This window comes from Scyliorhinus torazame, chromosome 16 (genome assembly GCF_047496885.1).
Source record: "Scyliorhinus torazame isolate Kashiwa2021f chromosome 16, sScyTor2.1, whole genome shotgun sequence".
Lineage (NCBI taxonomy): Eukaryota > Metazoa > Chordata > Chondrichthyes > Carcharhiniformes > Scyliorhinidae > Scyliorhinus > Scyliorhinus torazame.
Window position 1 is genome coordinate 120,136,615 of NC_092722.1, and position 18,009 is coordinate 120,154,623.

The 18,009-nt window shown below is 49.4% G+C and overlaps 1 protein-coding gene across 1 annotated transcript in view; it reads right to left on the reverse strand.

Annotated features, from left to right (window-relative positions):
- asah2 (N-acylsphingosine amidohydrolase 2) overlaps nt 1–18,009 on the reverse strand; it is a 203,646-nt gene that overhangs the window by 159,593 nt on the left and 26,044 nt on the right. Inside the window, exon 3 of the mRNA XM_072478944.1 lies at nt 12,265–12,365. Coding sequence (XP_072335045.1) covers nt 12,265–12,365 — 101 coding nt within the window. The remainder of the gene's footprint in view (nt 1–12,264; nt 12,366–18,009) is intronic.

The following is an 18,009-nucleotide window of genomic DNA, read 5'->3' on the forward strand; positions in this document are numbered from 1 at the left end:
TGTAGCAAGCCTGGCATTTACAGAATGTTTTAATCAAGGTTGAAAGAAATTTAATTTGTAAGGTTTCCATGCTTTTAGAAGCTCAAGAGAAATCCGTATCGGATAATAGTAACGTTTTTGTCCATTACTGATTGAGTTTCAAAAGGTGCTACATGCATGAGATGGCGGTATAACAGTTTGAGGTGCTAAAGTGGAAGAAACAGTTTTCTTCACCATCCTTGATACAATTTTCAATTCAACACAACCAATGTATCTCCGACAGCTGGGAGAATCCGACATGAATTGAGCTTGGAAATTATCAAAGGAGTTGCTAGCTGGGTTGAGTCTAACGTGCATGACATTTTTATTTTAAAAGCAATGCACTCTTGTGAGAAATATGTCCATTCACGCAGGCATGAGCATATGTATGTTATAGCGTTTATTAAGTTCAAAAGCTGAGAATGGAAATCTTCTGCCACTTTTTTCCCCCAAAACAATAGGGAAATTTTGTCATTCCAAAACTCTGGGCGACTCATTTAAAACTGGATTGCTGGCTGTTCTGAGGCTCAGCTGAATGCATGGATGGAAAAGATTTAGGAGGGAAGCTGGGAGCAAGGGTTTCAAATCTGTGGACACATTTGGTACAGGAGGGCAAGAGAAAAAGGTGCAGATTCTACCTGAACAAAAAGAGCAGCAATGGCCTAGTACCGGGAATACAGGGAGCTGTGGGTGAGAGTTTAAACTAATACGAAAGAGAATGTCATGGAGACCCTCTGCAGCAGTGTTTAAGAATAAGTAGAGTGAATGGGTAAAACAGTCTGAAACAGTCAACCCAAATGTCTTACATGGGAGAGATGAACTTGGCACTGCAGATAAAGAGTTGAGAAGGAACATGATGAATAAGGAGAAAGCAGAGGCACTGAGCAATGTGAATGTTCATTATGTGTGGAGAAAGTGTTAGAAATAGAGAATAAGACACACTCATTGGAATAGAGGGATACGATTTTATAACATTAATAGGAACTTAGGCAGAAGCCAGACAGGACTGAACTAAACTTCTGACAAAATAAGGGTGAGAGAGAAGAACAGAGAGGGGTGTGATTGCCTGGATAATTGAGGGTATTGATAAGGCTATTGAAAGTAAGGTATTAAATTGATAGTACAGCTCAAATCGAATCCATCTGTGTAGAATTTACACATGACGAAAGTCGTAGTATTATTTTGGGAGAAAATATTTTGGGCAAAGTAGGAAAGGTTTTTAGAATACATTCAAAATTATTATCTTAATCACAATGTCATACATTTGAGAAGAATGTTAGTTTTGCTACTAATGAAGCAAGGGAGCACTGGAGCGACGGTGATCGCTGGAGAACTAGATTCACATTTGAAATACATAAAGGAAAAGAGAATCCCAAGATAAATCTGCTGAAATGGAAATTAATTCATTGCAGTGAGATGAAAGAGCCTTCTGCCCAGAATAACTATTGGAAGAAACACCAAACCAGCAGTAGGAGGTATTCAATAAGCAGATCGGTATAGTGCAGGTTTAATACTCCGAGCAAACTGTGAAGTGGATTGTCAAAAGCTGGGAATCCATGGATAAACAGGAGGATTAGAGTAAAAAGCAGCACAATAAAGAAGCAAAGTGGAGAGAGATTAGGAAAGCCAAGAGATACCAGATGAATATAATAGTGGTCAACAAAGGAAAAACACAAGGGCTTTTAAAGAATATAATAAGTAAAAGGACAGCAAAGAAGGGATGGGACAATTAGAAGATAAAGGAAGCCATCTAGTACTTGAGATGACGTACTGATATATACTTTGTCTCAATTTTTAAAGGGAGTGTGAAAGTGGAATAAAATGGCTACTTGAGAAGGCCGCAACTCAGCCACTAATGAACAGTAAGATTCAAAATTAAGTTATTTTTAAAAAAACTATTGGAACAGGAAGTCAAAGAGACAGGTTTCTGCGCACCCCGCCCAGCGGGTTTCTCGGCCACTAGCGAGTCGGAGGATCTTCTCCCTCTGCCGCTGTCAGTGGGATTTCCCATTGAATCTACCCCACGCCGCCGGGATACCCATGATGGGGTTCACCATCAGCGGGACCGGAAGACCCCTCTGCTCAGATCGGCTGGAAAATTACCCTCCACCAAATTCTGACCCAGTTGGTGTTTTTTTTTTTTTTTTCATTCATGGAATGTGGGCTTCGCTAGCTAGGCCAGCATTTATTGCCCCTCCCTAATTGCCCCTGGGAAGGCGGTGGCGAGATGCCTTCTTAAACCGCTGCAGTCCATGTGGTGTAGGTACACCTGCAATGCTGCCAGGGATTATTGGGAGGGGTTAGGAAGGAGAAAGTAGAGGCAGGAATCATAACTTTCTTTATAAACCATAAAACTCTTTGTGAGAAGGAATTGCCCCAACAGTAGCGGAAAGTGCTAACAGCCAGTTCACGAATGGAGAAGTGGATACCAGGAAGCCATAGGGCAAATTAACTCACTAAGAATCAAGTCATTTTGAGACCATAATATTGGATGAAAATATGGAATGGTATGGGCTAATCAAGACGAGTCAGCACAGAATTATAAAGAACAGCTTTTGCTGGACTAGTTTACTTAAACCATTCAAAGCAATCAGAGTGTATAACGGGAATGTAACGTATCTCTTTTTTCCTGGGCTTTCAGAAGGCACATGATAAGGTACCGTAAAAGAGAATTGTTGTGAAAAACAATATGGCAGGCAGCTGAAAAAGGTTTGCAGCTGCTTGGATAGAGGATTGATTAAGGTACAGAGCAGCATTGTTACTCTGATTGGCAGAAGTTAGTAAGCAGAGTATATAAAGAAGCTGCTCTCATTGTGTTTTCTTCTCGAAAACATGTTTTGGATGCAGATGTAAAGGTGTGGTAGTCTGTGTTAGGAGGATTACGGTACCTGGTAATGCCGGAATACCATTGGTGGTGAATGTACTTGTTCCCATTGGTTAAGCTTGTATGTTAGCTCCACCCTGCAAGGCGGGGTATAAGAGCCCGTGCCGCCCCAGCAGCTTTCTTCTGTACCTGCGCTGCTGGGGGAAACGTCGCTTCTGGGGTTATTGATCGTGCATCAATTTAATACGCTAGTTTTTAAAGAATGGAGCTCCGAATTAAGGCGGAGTGTCTGCAACTCAGCCCCCACGTGGCAAACTCAGCGGTAACCTTCAAGGACTGGCTGGCGTGCTTCAACGGATATCTCGGAATGGCTGAAAACACACTCATGGGAGAACAGAAACTACAGGTTCTGCACTCGAGGGTGAGCCCAGAAATCAACACCCTCATCGAGGACGCGGACAATTTCGATGCAGCAATGGAGCTGCTGAAAGGACATTATATTCGCCCTGTAAACCAGGTCTATGCCCGACATCTATTAGCGACGAGGCAACAAATCACTGGAAGAATTCTACCGTGCGCTCCTGTTGTTGGGGAGGAACAGCAGCTGCCCGCAAGTTTCAGCGAGCGACAACACAGAACTTTTGATCCGGGACGCTTTCGTTGCAGGTATGCTGTCCTCCCAAATCCGCCAGCGATTGCTGGAGAAAGAGACACTAGGCCTCAAGGAGGCACGGGCCCTTGCCGGCTCCCTGGATGTGGCCTCCCGAAACACCTGTGCTTACATCCCCGACCGCGCAGCAGCCCCCTGAACAGCGTGGAACCCTCCCGCGGCCGACCCCGAGGCATCTCCCATCCCCCCACAAGCTTGTTCTGCGAGATGGCCTGGCAACCCCGGGGGGCCCCGTTGCTATTTTTGCGGGCAAGCCAAGCACCCCCGACAGCGCTGTCCGGCCCGTTCATCCAGCTGCAAGGGATGCGGCAAAAAGGGTCACTTCGTGGCAATATGCCAGGCCCGGGCAGTCGCTGCGGTCTCCGGAGGCGAATACGGACCACCAACACTACCCTCTCCATGGTCCCCGTGCGGCCAGCGGGCGCCGCCATCTTCCTCCTCCAGGGCCACGTGCGGCCTCCGGGCACCGCCATCTTGTCCCACGGACGCCATGTGCGATGGATGGGCACCGCCATTTTGTGCACCCCCAGCCATGTGCGATGGATGGGCGCCGCCATCTTGGATGGATTCCCAGGACCCCAGTTCGGCTGACCACACACCCCACGAAGAGAACATTCAACTGCTGCCACGAGTAGCCTCAGTGACCCTGGACCAGTCTCGGCCCCGAACACTCTCGACTGCTACGACGACGGTGCTTATCAATGGGCATGAAACGTCCTGCCTAATTGACTCTGGGAGCACGGTAAGACGCTGTTCTCTCCCCGTCCACCCCGTTAATCAAAAAATCTCCCTGTCCTCCGGATCTCACTCAGTAGAGATAAAGGGGTTTTGTGTAGCTAAACTCACGGTCCAGGGAAGGGAGTTCAAAAACTACCGACTCCACATCCTTCCCCACCTCTGCGCGGCCACACTCCTAGGGTTGGACTTTCAGTGCAACCTCTAAAGTCTAACTTTCAAATTCGGCGGCCCTATACCCCCCTCACTGTCTGCAGCCTCGCGACCCTCAAGGTCGATCCGCCTTCCCTGTTTGCGAACCTCACCCCGGATTGCAAACCAGTCGCCACCAGGAGCAGACGGTATAGTGCCCAGGACCAGATCTTTATTAGGTCAGAGGTCCAATGGTTACTGAGGGAAGGTGTCATTGAGGCTAGCAACAGCCCCTGGAGAGCTCAAGTAGTGGTTGTAAAGACCGGGGAGAAGCAAAGGATGGTCATCGACTACAGTGAGACCATCAACAGGTTTATGCAGCTTGACACGGACCCTCTTCCCCGCATATCCGACCTGGTCAACAGGATTGCGCAATACAAGGTCTTCTCCAAGGTGGACATTAAGTCCGCCTACCACCAGCTCCCCATCCGCACTAGTGACCGCAAATACACTGCCTTCGAAGCAGATGGGCGGCTCTACCACTTCTTAAGGGTTCCCTTCGGTGTCACTAATGGGGTCTCGGTCTTCCAATGAGAGATGAACCGAATGGTTCACCGGTACGGTTTACGGGCCACATTCGATAACGTCACCATCTGCGGCCATGACCAGCAGGACCACGACACCGACCTCCAAAAATTCCTCCAGACCGCAAAAATCCTTAACCTCATGCATAACTAGGATAAATGCTTGTTCAGCACCGACCGCCTAGCCATCCTCAGCTACATAGTGCGTAATGGAGTTATAGGCCCCGACCCTGAACGCATGCGCCCCCTTATGGAGTTCCCCCTCCCACACTGCTCCAAGGCCCTGAAGCGCTGCCTAGGTTTTTTTTCCTACTATGCCCAGTGGGTCTCCAACTATGCGGACATGGCCCGTCCACTGATCCAATCCAGTTTTTCCCCTGTCGATAGAGGCCCGCCAAGCCTTCAGCCGCATCAAAGCAGACATTGCAAAGGCCACAATGCACACCATCGACGAGTCCCTCCCCTTCCAGGTCGAGAGCGATGCATCCGACGTAGCTCTGGCGGCCACCCTCAACCAAGCGGGCAGACCCGTGGCCTTCTTCTCATGCACTCTCCACGCCTCTGAAATCCACCATTCCTCAGTCGAAAAGGAGGCCCAGGCCATAGTAGAAGCTGTGCGACATTGGAGGCATTACCTGGCCGGCAGGAGATTCACTCTACTCACTGACCAACGGCCGGTTGCTTTCATGTTCGATAATGCACAACGGGGCAAGATAAAAAACGACAAGATCTTATGGTGGAGGATCGAACGCTCCACCTACAATTATGAGATCTTGTATCGTCCCAGGAAGCTAAACGAGCCTCCTGATGCGCTATCCCGTGGTACATGTGCTAATGCACAAGTGGACCGCCTCCGAGCCCTCCACGAGGACCTCTGCCACCCGGGGGTCACTCGATTTTTCCACTTCATCAAGACCCGCAACCTGCCCTACTCCATCGAGGAGGTCAGGACAGCCACCAGGAATTGCCAAATCTGCGCGGAGTGCAAGCCGCACTTCAACAGGCCAGAGAAAGTGCACTTGATAAAGGCTTACTGTCCCTTTGAACGCCTCAGTATGGATTTCAAAGGCCCCCTCCTCTCCACCGACCGCAACACGTACTTCCTGAACGTGATTGACGAGTACTCCTGGTTCCCATTCGCCATCCCCTGCCCCGACATGACCGCAACCACCGTCATAAAAGTCCTCCATAGTATCTTTACGCTATTCGGTTTCCCCGCCTACATACACAGTGATAGGGGGTCCTCCTTTATGAGCGACGAACTGCGTCAATTCCTGCTCAGCAAGGGCATTGCCTCGAGCAGGACGACCAGTTACAACCCCCGGGGAAACGGACAGGTAGAGAGGAAGAACGGAACGGTCTGGAAGACCGTCCTACTGGCCCTGCGGGCCAGGAATATCCCGGTCTCCCGCTGGCAGGAAGTCCTCCTGGATGCCCTCCACTCCATCTGGTCACTGCTCTGTACCAAGACCAACCAAACACCTCACAAACGTCTCCTTGTCTTCTCCAGGAAGTCCTCCTCTGGGACCTCACTCCCGACCTGGCTGGAAGCTCCCAGACCCGTCCTGCTCCGAAAACATGTGCAGGCGCACAAATCGGAACCATTGGTCGAGAGGGTCCAAATCCTCCACGCTAACCCTCAGTACGCCTACGTGGCGTACCCCGACGGCCGACAGTATACAGTCTCCCTACGGGACCTGGCGCCCACTCGATTCCCCCCCCCCCACCTCCCCCCCACCAGTCCCACCCTCCCGCCCATCGGCGCACTCCACAGCTGCCCTCTTCCCAGGTCAGTCGGTCCTTCCACCGGCCCCGTCCAGGGGTGATGAAGCTGCCACAGAAGCCGAAATCACACTCCCGGAGTCACAGACGCCCGAACCTCCACCGGCATCACCACCAAAGCTACGACGATCGCAGAGGACAACCAGGGCCCCCGATCGACTAATTGCTTCATTTTGAAATGTACATTACTGTTGCAAATAGTTAAGATGTAATGAAGTAAAACGCTGTACAGAGGTATTACGGTACCTTCATAACTGTAACTTCTACCACTTTTACCACGTGTAATACGAAGCCACCACCCCTGCTGGACTCTTTTTTAACAGGGGGTGAATGTAGTAGTCTGTGTTAGGAGGATTACGGTACCTGGTAATGCCGGAATACCATTGGTGAAAAATGTACTTGTTCCCATTGGTTAAGCTTGTACGTTAGCTCCGCCCTGCAAGGCGGGGTATAAGAGCCCGTGCCGCCCCAGCAGCTTTCTTCTGCCCCTGCGCTGCTGGGGGAAACGTCTAGCGTATTAAAGCCTTCAATTGTCTCCAATCTCGCTTCTGGGATTATTGATTGTGCATCAAAAGGGAATGATTTATTGCCGATTGATTGAATTAGGGGGCATAGGTAGTTAGAGTGTTCCGCAAAGAAAGATCCCACATCCTCGTGCTTATCCCATTTCAGCACAGCCTGTATATATCACTTACTCAGACCTGTAAATGCCCCAATACATTTTTTGTGACATTTGTTGTGTGGCAAAACCATGCATTTCCCTAATCCTTTGCCCAACATTTCCTGTGCCTCACTGCCCCCCGCACAATCTAAGGTTTCTGGTGAGGAACAATCTTGACCTGCAAATAGAGCAGCATTGTGGTACTGCTGCCTCACAGCACCAGGGGCCCGGGTTCAATCCCAACCTCGGGTGACTGTGTGGAGTTTACACTTTCTCCCCGTATCTGCACGGGGTTTTCTCCGGGTGCTCTGGTTTCCTCTCATAGCCCAAATATGTGCAGATTAGATGGATTGGTCATGCTAAATTTCGCTATGTGTCCACAGGTTAGGTAGGGTTATGGGGTTACAAGGGTTTGGGCTTAGGTAGGGTGCTCTTTTGGAGGGCCAGTGCTGACTTGGTGGGCCAAATGGCCTCCTTCTGCAATGTAGGGATTCTATGATTCCTGCCTACCCCGGTAAATACGTAATGCTAGCTACATTTACTTAACTGTCTAAGAATTGTGAGGAAGAATGCATGAGGACTTGGGTAGAATAAATAAGGCAGGGGAATACATGATGAAGGGCACGATCATGGGAAACACCAAGGATCAAAGGGATCTTGGTGTGCATGTCCCTTAAGGTAGCAGGGCAGGTGAATATAGTGGTTAAGAAGGCATATGATATACTTGCCTTTATTAGCTGAGGCAAAGAGTTCAAGAGCAAGGTGCTAATGCTGGAACTGTATAAAACTTTTGTTTGGCCACTGCTAAAGCATTGTGTGCCGTTCTGGAATCCACAGTCTCGGAGGGATGTGATCGCACTGGAAAGGGTGCAGAGGAGATTTGCCAGGATATTTCCTGGGCTGGAGAGTTTTAGTTATGAAGAGAGATTGGATGGATTGGGGTTGTTTTCCTTGGGCATAGGAGATTAAGGGGAGGGGGGCATGATTGAGATGTATAAAATTATGACGGGCATAGATAGAGTAGACAGAAATTAACTTCTCCCTTTGATGGAGGGATCAATTATCAGGGGGCATAGATTTAAGGTAAGGGGCAGGAGATTTCAAAGGTTTGTGAGGGAAATCTTTTTCACCCAGAGGGTGGTGGGAGTCTGGAACTCACTGCCTGCAAGGGTGGCGGAGGCAGAGACCCTCATAACATTTGAGAAGTATTTAGATGTGCTCTTGTGATGCCAAGGCACTCAAGGCTATGGGCCAAGTACTGGGAAATGGGATTAAAATAGGTGGTTGTTTTTGACTGATGCAGATGCGCTGGGATGAAGGTTTTTTTCTGTGCTGTAGACCTCTATGACTCTGATATGGATTAATAGATTTGGCAGATGCAGGGAAATGTGTGTCTGGTATCACTTCATTTTTTAGCCACAACCATGAAGTGAAAACCTATACGCTACATGGTCAGAATCTTAACAGAATGAAGAGACAGTAAGATCCAGAGGTGTGGTGATATACGTATTGAAAGCTGGGGGAATAGCTCAAGAAGTCCATAACAATTGGGAAACTGAGATTCTGGGTTGAGACACAGACATTGTATCGAAACGCATAGCAATGAATGAAATTTGTATAAAAGACTGAACAGGTCACAGTATCTCAATGAAAACAATTCTAGAGTTAAAGAGATTATATAAAGAATTACTGGAATGAAAGGAGGAAAGAACAGTTACAATTTTAAAGATTGACAAGACTTTGACTTTTCCGATGGAACAGAGCAGATTAAGTGGTGGATTGGTGGTGGTGGGAGGGAGGGGGGGCAGTGGGGCGGCGGGATGGGGGGCATACAATGGGGGGCTTTCAAAATTTTAACCGGAGCAAACAGGATAAAGGGTGAAACATTCATTCCACAGATGCCCGACAATAACCCTGGATTGTTATTGGAGCACATCAGAATGTAGAGATGTTTCCACACTGATGGAGTATTAGAACATACAATGATTTATCACGTTCAGTTATTGAGACAGGGACTAGAACATCATTTAAAACAAAATTGGTTAAGCATTTGGAAAGGATACATTAAAAAATGGGAACAAGCTGGTGTTATATTTGATCGCATAAGCATTGGCAGTATGCTTGACTGGTGTCCTCTGGAAGTTTCTCTGATTTATAAGCAACAATGAAGTGTGCAGAATTGAAGGCAACCTTTTGACACGGGCTGAAAATCGATTGGGAGGTAGGAGGTTGCGAGTAGGAATAACAGGCCGATTAGCAGCATGTGATTCGCAGTATTGCCACGGATCTGTACTGGGGCATCAGCTTTTCAGCATTCTTATCAATGACATGGATGAAAGAATAGAGAATTCCATATCCAGGTTTGTGGATGACACTAAATAAAGAGGCACAGTAAATACTGCAGATGAGAAAAGGGAGGTCCAAGTGGATGCATGCAAGATTTTTTTAAAAAATCTTTTTATTTTCAACATTTTCATCAAATAAACAACAAAAGAAAACAAAATCAAAACCAATCTCCGAAACAGCACCTCATTCAGTATTTAGACCGTACATTCCAAGTAAAAAAGAAAATTAACAATCAATCAGTAAACAGTATAATCAAGAACGACAATAACCCCCTCCTTCACCACCACCCCCCCCCCCCCACCCCCCCACCCCAATATTCGATTGCAACCAATTCTCGAAAGTGCATAGAAAACAGTTCCCATCCCATGAGTTGTAGAACCTCTCCTTCATCCCCCTCAGCTGAAACCTCACCTTCTCGGGAGTCAGAAATTCCAGTAGATCCCCCCGCCAAGCCAAGACACAGGGCAGAGAAGCTGACCTCCACCCCAATAGGACCTGCCTCAGGGCAATTAGCGAGGCAAAGGCTAAAACATCTGCCCCCGCACCCACCTGCAGCCCGGACCAGTCCGACACCCCAAAAATGGCTTCTAGGGGCCCTGGTTCCAAATTCACATGCCACAACCCCCGAGATGACTCTGAAAATCTCCCTCCAATACCCCTCCAGCTTCGGACAGGACTAAAACAAATGTACATGGTTTGCGGGGCTCCTCTCACATTGCTCACATACAATCTCCACTCCTTCAAAGAGTCGGCTCATCCTTGTCCTCGTGAGGTGCGCCCTATACACAACCTTCAGCTGTATTATCCCCAGCCTCGCACACAAGGCTGAGGTGTTTACCCTCCGGAGCACCTCATACCACAGACCGTCCTCCATCCCCTCCCCCAATTCAGACCCATGCAAGATTAAGGGAGTTGTCAAAACTGTCACAATGTTTCCACTTTGGAGACAAGAAAGAGAGGTCAGAATATGTTCTAAATTTGACAAACTGGGAACTGCGGAGGATTAAAGAGATGTGGGAGAAAAAAAAAATCACCAGAAGCTATGGTTACAAAAGACATCCAAGAATGCTAAAGGAATGTTGTGCTATATCTCAATGGGGTTTGAATATTAAGGGGTGAAGATATAGCCCCGGTTGCACACAGCCTTCGTCAGACCCCATCTGGAATATTGCGTTCAGTTCTGGGAACCGCACTCAAGTGAGGATATGATGATCCTATTAGCAGTGCAGACTTATAGCAGAACCTAGAAAGCTAATTGTTGAAACAGGCTGTGTAAACCTGCCGACACGGTGACTCAATAGTTAACACTGTTGCCTCACAGCACCAGGAACCCGGGTTCTATTCTTGCCTTCGGGTGACTGTCTGTCCGGAGTTTGTACATTGTCCCTGTGTATTTCCTCCCACAGTCGAAAGATGTGCAGGTTAGGTGAGTTGACCATGCTAAATTGCCCCTTAGTGTCCAAAGATGTGCAGGTTAGGTGAGTTGACCATGCTAAATTGCCCCTTGGTGTCCAAAGATGTGCAGGCTAGGTGGGGTTACTGGGATAGGGTGGGGGAGTGGGCCTAGGTAAGGTACTCTTTCAGGGGGTTGGTGCAGACTCGATGGGCTGAATGGCCTCCTGCTGGACTGCAGCAATTCTGTAGTTCTATTGAGGGGTGATCTAATGGAGGTATTTTAAACGATTTTGTTTGGAAGATGCACTGGGATAGATGAAGAGAAATGATTTCTTATGATAAAGGAAACCAGCAGGGCAAGTGCTGTGTTTATGGTTCACCACACTGTCAGGTACCAAATCACAGCAAGGAAGGTGCCACAGTTTCCAACAGAGGTGTACGTAGCAGGTTGCTATGTTCACAGATTTGACACATGGTATAGGAAGTCTGCCAGAGGTGTCATGTGAGAGTACCTTTAAGAAATGGATGTTTAAGCAATGTACCTTTAAGAAATGGAGCTGATCATATTACTGAACTGATGTCAGAGGATGGGCGGGCTGAGCTGAGCTCACTTCTGCTTTTGGTTTCAGTTTGAGGAGAAAGCTGGGAGTGTCTGTGTGTTTTGCTGAGAGCTGCAGGAAGAAACAGAGCTGGTCTGTGGATGTCTGCAATCCAAAGACTATAAATATATTGAATGTACCCTCATGTCTGTTTTTGAAGGTTTTTTGGATGTTTAAAGGGACAGTTTGAAGGATTATTTAGTGTTGTAGTCTTTTGGGGTTATCTTTGAAGTAATGGGTGTTAAGATATTCAATGTTTGTTTTAGAAGAGTTAACTTGAGTTCATAGAATAAACATTGTTTTGTTTTAAAAACCATTTATCCATAATTGTTGTATCACACCTGGAGAGAACGCCGTGTGCTTCCCACACCACAGTCTATTAAAAGTTGTGGGTCGGTTGAACGCCATGAAACACTTTGGGGTCCTGTAAACCTGGACCCATAACAGAGGTAAAGAGTAGCCTACATTTCACAGCACAGTTAATATGAACAAATAATTCTTCAAACAAATTAACATACCAGAGGTAGGTCTGCTATTGGACCAGTACAATCAGCGCGACCAGCACCAATCTGATAATAGATTCTACGAGGTGGTTCCGTTGGTTTCGAATTTGTAACACCTGACAAGGAATTTAAAAGGAACATCGTATTGGATATTAATTTCAGTAAAGTATCTGAATCCTGATAAGTTTTCCAAGAGGTTCGTGTGGTGACCTGGTACAGTGCAATTCCTAAATACCTTACAGATCTCCTAAATCACATTTTGTCACCAATTTGTGAGTACCCCTGACAGGAGAGAGGAAACAGCGAGGGCAAATACTTCAGCACTTAAAATACAACTTTATAACAGACCCGATTTGTGCTTCTACCCACAGGATTCTGCACAAACTTGCTCGGACAATCTTGAGATGCTGCCGGTTTTCCCTCATGGCTGGAGAGCCAGAAGGAGCAACAGCAGCCAGTGCGGAGAGACATGCAGCTAAAGGGAGAAAAGAATGAAGAAGGGGAGACGTTGCAAGAGACCATATGAATTCACAGGACCAAAACATTATACTTGCTGAGTCTCGCTGTTTCACTTCACCAGGGAGGGTTGTAGACACTTCTGACACTAATAGCACTGACTGTAGCCTGTAAATCAGAATTTCTACAGCTCAAGGTCATTCTGGCTGCAAAAGGTGACACAAGCTAAGTTAGTCAATTTGTGATGCATTGGTCAATGAAGCTGATCACTGATGGAGCTCATATACTGGTCATTACTGGCTATAATTTTTCATTTGCCTTGTTGCTCTTGTTCTGGATTCTGACTTGACGTAGTGTCAGAGGGCTCCATTGCGAAGACCAAGCTTGGTGGTTGAGAGCAGAGGTCAGGAAATTCAAGTCCCAACAGCCCCTCAGAGCTTTCACCGATGCTGCACCAGTGCAGTCCGGCATTTTCACGTTATTTAGGCCCAACACACCGGTGGGGGAAGAAAAACCAGGAACCAGGAGTGAAACGCCATTGTCGGCAGAGACAGATCCCCAAAGAAGAGACCCAGATAGGGAACACGGACAGGAAAAGGTCTCAGTTCAGTAAAGAAAAGAGAAGAGCAGAGAAACAGTTCCCAAACAGGAAAAGTGCTGCGGGGAGCAGACTTTTAAGTGACGAAAGCAGCTGAATGTTGGTGACGCCATGCTGCTGACTATTGGGGGAAAGGTAACCCTTTGGAGCAGTGATGTTCTGCTTGGGGTGGCTAAAGATGTTGACATTGTGCTGAGTAATGGTGCTTGGGTACATACTTAGGAATCCAAGGGAAAGGAACCTCGGGAGACGAGATTGAAACCCTACAAGGTGGGCCACTGTTGATGTCACCTGAGACTGGTAACTGAAGAGGGCACGAGAGAAACTCCAAGACAGCAGCCAAAGGTTGATGACTCCGTGCTGTGGGCCACTGGAATACCCTTTGGAGCACTAGTGGTCCATTCAATAAAGCTGAGGGCCTGAAGTTGTACTTGTGAATTGGTGCTTGAGTGGGTACTTTGGAATCTAGGGGAACAGAATCTCAGAAGGCGAGATTGAAACCCTGTGAGGTAGGCCATCAGTGCAACCGTCTGAGTTGGAGCGACGCATGGAGAAAATTCTAAGGTTAAGACTGGAATCCCTCATGAGAGAGACAGAGGGCGAGATTCTCCATTTGGGAGACTTCATGTTCTCCCGCCAGAGAAGAATTTCTACTGATTGGTGCTCCCAGAAGCGCAAATCAAGGAGCAATTTAATATCCCTCACCATGCACATTTATGCATGGTGAGGAATACGAGGCATTCCCGAGGAAATCCCATTATCGAGCAGTCATTTTGAGTGGCTGGCCCGATAACGAAGATCTATAGCCGCTACCCCCATCCCCCCACCCCCATATCACAAAGCAGTCCCCCACCCCTCGATTTTCTGATGCCCCTTTTCTCCCAAGTATTGCGGTGACCTGAACCTTACCTCCCCAGGAACCCCCTTAATATGGGCACCTGCCCCCAGAGATGCCCTAACTAAAGGGACAACACCCAGAGATCCGCTAACCAAAGGGACACCCCAGAGACCTGCTAACTAGAGAGACCCCCACAGGTACCCCAATACTAGAGGGACCCCCTCCCCCCCCACCCACAGCCTCCTCCCCCACCCCCCTCCCCACCCCGCCCCAAGAAAAGAGATCCCTGTCTGGAAGGTAGAGGGCAGTGAAAAGAATTATAGTAGTGACACTCACCTGGAAGCACCAGGGGCGGGATTCTCCCCTACCCGGCGGGGCGGGGGGTTCCGGCGTAATGGAGTGGCGGGGACCACTCCGGCGTCGGGCCGCCCCAAAGGTGCAGAATTCTCCGCACCTTTAGGGGCCAAGTCCTCACCTTGAGGGGCTAGGCCCGCGCCGGAGTGGTTTCCGCTTCACCGGCCGGCGGGAAAGGCCTTAGGCGCCACGCCAGCCGGCGCCGAAAGGTCTTCGCCAGGCAACGCATGCGCGGGAGCGTCAACGGCCGCTCACAGCACCCCCGCACATGCGCAAGGGAGGAGATCTCTTCTGCCTCCACCATAGTGAAGGCCATGGCGAAGGCGGAAGAAAAAGAGTGCCCCCACGGCACAGGCCCGCCCACGGATCGGTGGGCCCCAATCGCGGGCCAGGCCACCGTGGGGGCATCTCCCGGGGCCAGATCACCCTGCGCCCCCCCCAGGACCCCGGAGCCTGCCCGCGCCGCCTTGTCCCGCCATTCAAACGGCGGTTTAATCCACGCCGGCGGGCGAGGATTGACAGCGGCAGGACTTCGGCCCATCGCGGGCCGGAGAATTGCCGGGGGTGGGCCCGCCGACCGGCGCGATTCCCGCCAACCGGCGCGGCGTGATTCCCGCCCCCGCCGAATCTCTGGTGGCAGAAAATTCAGGACACAGCGGGGGCAGGATTAACGCCAGCCCCCGGCGATTCTCCGACCCGGTGGGGGGGTCGGAGAATCGCGCCCCAGGTGTCCATTCCTGGAAAGAGAACAGCTGTGACCTGTGTTTAAACCCCTCAATCCATTAGTTACAAGCCATTCATTCATTTCTCATAGTGGGCTGTGATCAACAACGTTCCCAAGCCAGCTGTAAGCCTTGCCTTGTTCATTTACATCATGGGTGAATAGGTCTTAAGTGCTGGAACCACAATGTTTATAAACATCAACCACTTCAAAGAGAGTTATGTGCATTCCAATCACAGCCCTTCACACTTGAGTGATTTTGAAGTGCTGAGCTGGAAATTGACAGGACTTGACTCTCTTTGATGTGGTTGATTCTCTGCATGAAATCCGCTGCCAGCTTCGCAGGGTGAAGAACCCAGCCCAGAATTTCAGTGAGATGTTCACTCAGTGTTACTAACGTCTGGGTTGTTGAGAAATCCATGGACTCTTTCTTTGTCGGACTGCCATTTATTATTTAGTATGGTGTGTTTGACCACATTTTCCTTGTACCTTATATTAGCCCTGAATACTGGAGTATAATTTTGATATTATAAGTTGTTTTACCTTTCTGACCTTGTACAGGAAAGTTTATTTTTGTTTGTTCAAAACCCTTGGAATCTTTTGGTTTTAGTCACTGAACAAGTGGCTTGAATCTCAAACTTTGTCCACTTTAAATAAAATCTTATTGGTCACTAACCTGGGGCGAAATTCTCCCGAAACGGCGCGATGTCCGCCGACTGGCGCCCAAAACGATGCCAATCAGACGGGCATCGCGCCGCCCCAAAGGTGCAGATCTTTGGGGGCCGATCCCCAACATTGAGGGGCTAGGCCGACGCCGGAGGAATTTCCGCCCCGCCAGCTGGAAGAAACGACCTTTGGTGCCCCGCCAGCTGGCGCGGAAATGACATCTCCAGGCGGCGCATGCGCGGGAGCGTCAGCGGCCGCTGACAGTTTCCCGCGCATGCGCAGTGGAGGGAGTCTCTTCCGCCTCCGCCATGGTGGAGACCGTGGCGGAGGCGGAAGGGAAAGAGTGCCCCCACGGCACAGGCCCGCCCTCGGATCGGTGGGCCCCAATCGCGGGCCAGGCCACCGTGGGGGCACCCCCCCCCCCCCGGGGCCAGATCGCCCCGCGCCCCCCCAGGACCCCGGAGCCCGCCCACGCCGCCTTGTCCCGCCATTCAAAAGGTGGTTTAATCCACGCCGGCGGGACAGGCAATTTATCGGCGGGACTTCGGCCCATTCGGGCCGGAGAATCCAGCGGGGGGGGCCCGCCAACCGGCGCGGCCCGATTCCCGCCCCCGCCGAATATCCGGTGCCGGAGACTTCGGCAACCGGCGGGGGCGGAATTCACGGCGGCCAACGGCCATTCTCCGACCCGCTGGGGGGTCGGAGAATGATGCCCCAGATCTTGTAACAATTTGGAAATCTGGCCTCAGATCATAACAGCTGGAAAAGTGCAAATGTTATGCCGTTGTTCAAAAAGATGTAAACATAGGTCCACCAACTGCAGGCAAATCAGTTTAGCTTTGAAGGTGGAGAATCTTCAGGAAAACATAATTCAGGACAAAATTACTCGTTACTTGGGCTAATGCAGGTTAATTAAGGAGAGCCAGCATGGATGTGGTATGTGCAACTCATGTTTAACTAACTTGCTGGGGGTTTTTGATGAAGTAACAGTGAAGGTTGATGAGGGTAATGCAGTTAATGTGATGTACATGGACTTCCAGGAGGGATTTTTAAAAATGCTGCAAAGCTGACTTGTGGGTAAAGTTAGAGCTCATGGAATGAAAGGGACAGCAGCAATATGGATACAAAATTCACTGATTGACAGGAAAGAAAGAGAAATGGATACTATAATGAAATGTATATTTTCAGGCTGGATGATGGTTTCTTGTGTAGATCCCCTGCAGTCGGTGTTGAGACCTTGCTGTTCCTGACGTACATTAATTGGCTTGACTTTGGTGTACAGGGCAAAAATTAAAATTTGCAGATGATGAGAAACTTGGAATCCTTGTGAACTGTGAGGAGGGCTGTGGTCTTTGCCAGGATTGCAGGTTTCTTCAGGACATAATTGACCACAACTACATGACTTGGAGTATTCAGATTGTCACAGACATAATAAGCAGGATTCTCCAAAATCGGCACAATGACCCGACGCCGGTGTCAAAAACGGCGTGAAGCACTCCAGCGTCAGGACGACCGGAAGTAGCGGAATCCTCCGCCCCGGAAGGGACCAGCACTGGTGTGACGCCAAGCGCGACAGCGTGACCCGGACCACAAAAAACATCACTGGCGGAGAGCACAGCACCGAGGTTCCAGGAGCGGGACATTGAGGCGCTCCTGGACGCAGTGGAGCAGCGGAGAGAGGCCCTGTACCCAGGACACGGCCGCAGGGTCGCACCAAACGTCAGCTGGCGTCGAAGGGGGATGATGGCCAGCTTGCAGCACCTGTAGATGCAGGTGGAGGAGTCCACCTGTGTGCAGGAGCAGAGAGTGGTGCCGGTCATGTGTGCCACCCAAGCCGAAACAGCACGGGTGGCGTCTGCAGTGGAGGCAATGGGTGTGACGGTGTCAGACTTAGGGAGCAGTATGCAAGGCCTGGGGCTTTCCATGCAGGTGGCATCCGTGGCCCAGGGCATTGCTGCCCTCTCACAGGAAGCCATGAGCCAAAGCCAGCTGTAGATCGTAGAGGCGCTCAACGCTGTGAAGTCACACGGGATCAGGGATGAGCTGGTAAGATGGATACAGAACTGGCTAGGTCATAGAAGGCAGAGAGTAGCAATGGAAGGGTGCGTTTCTAATTGGAGGGCTGTG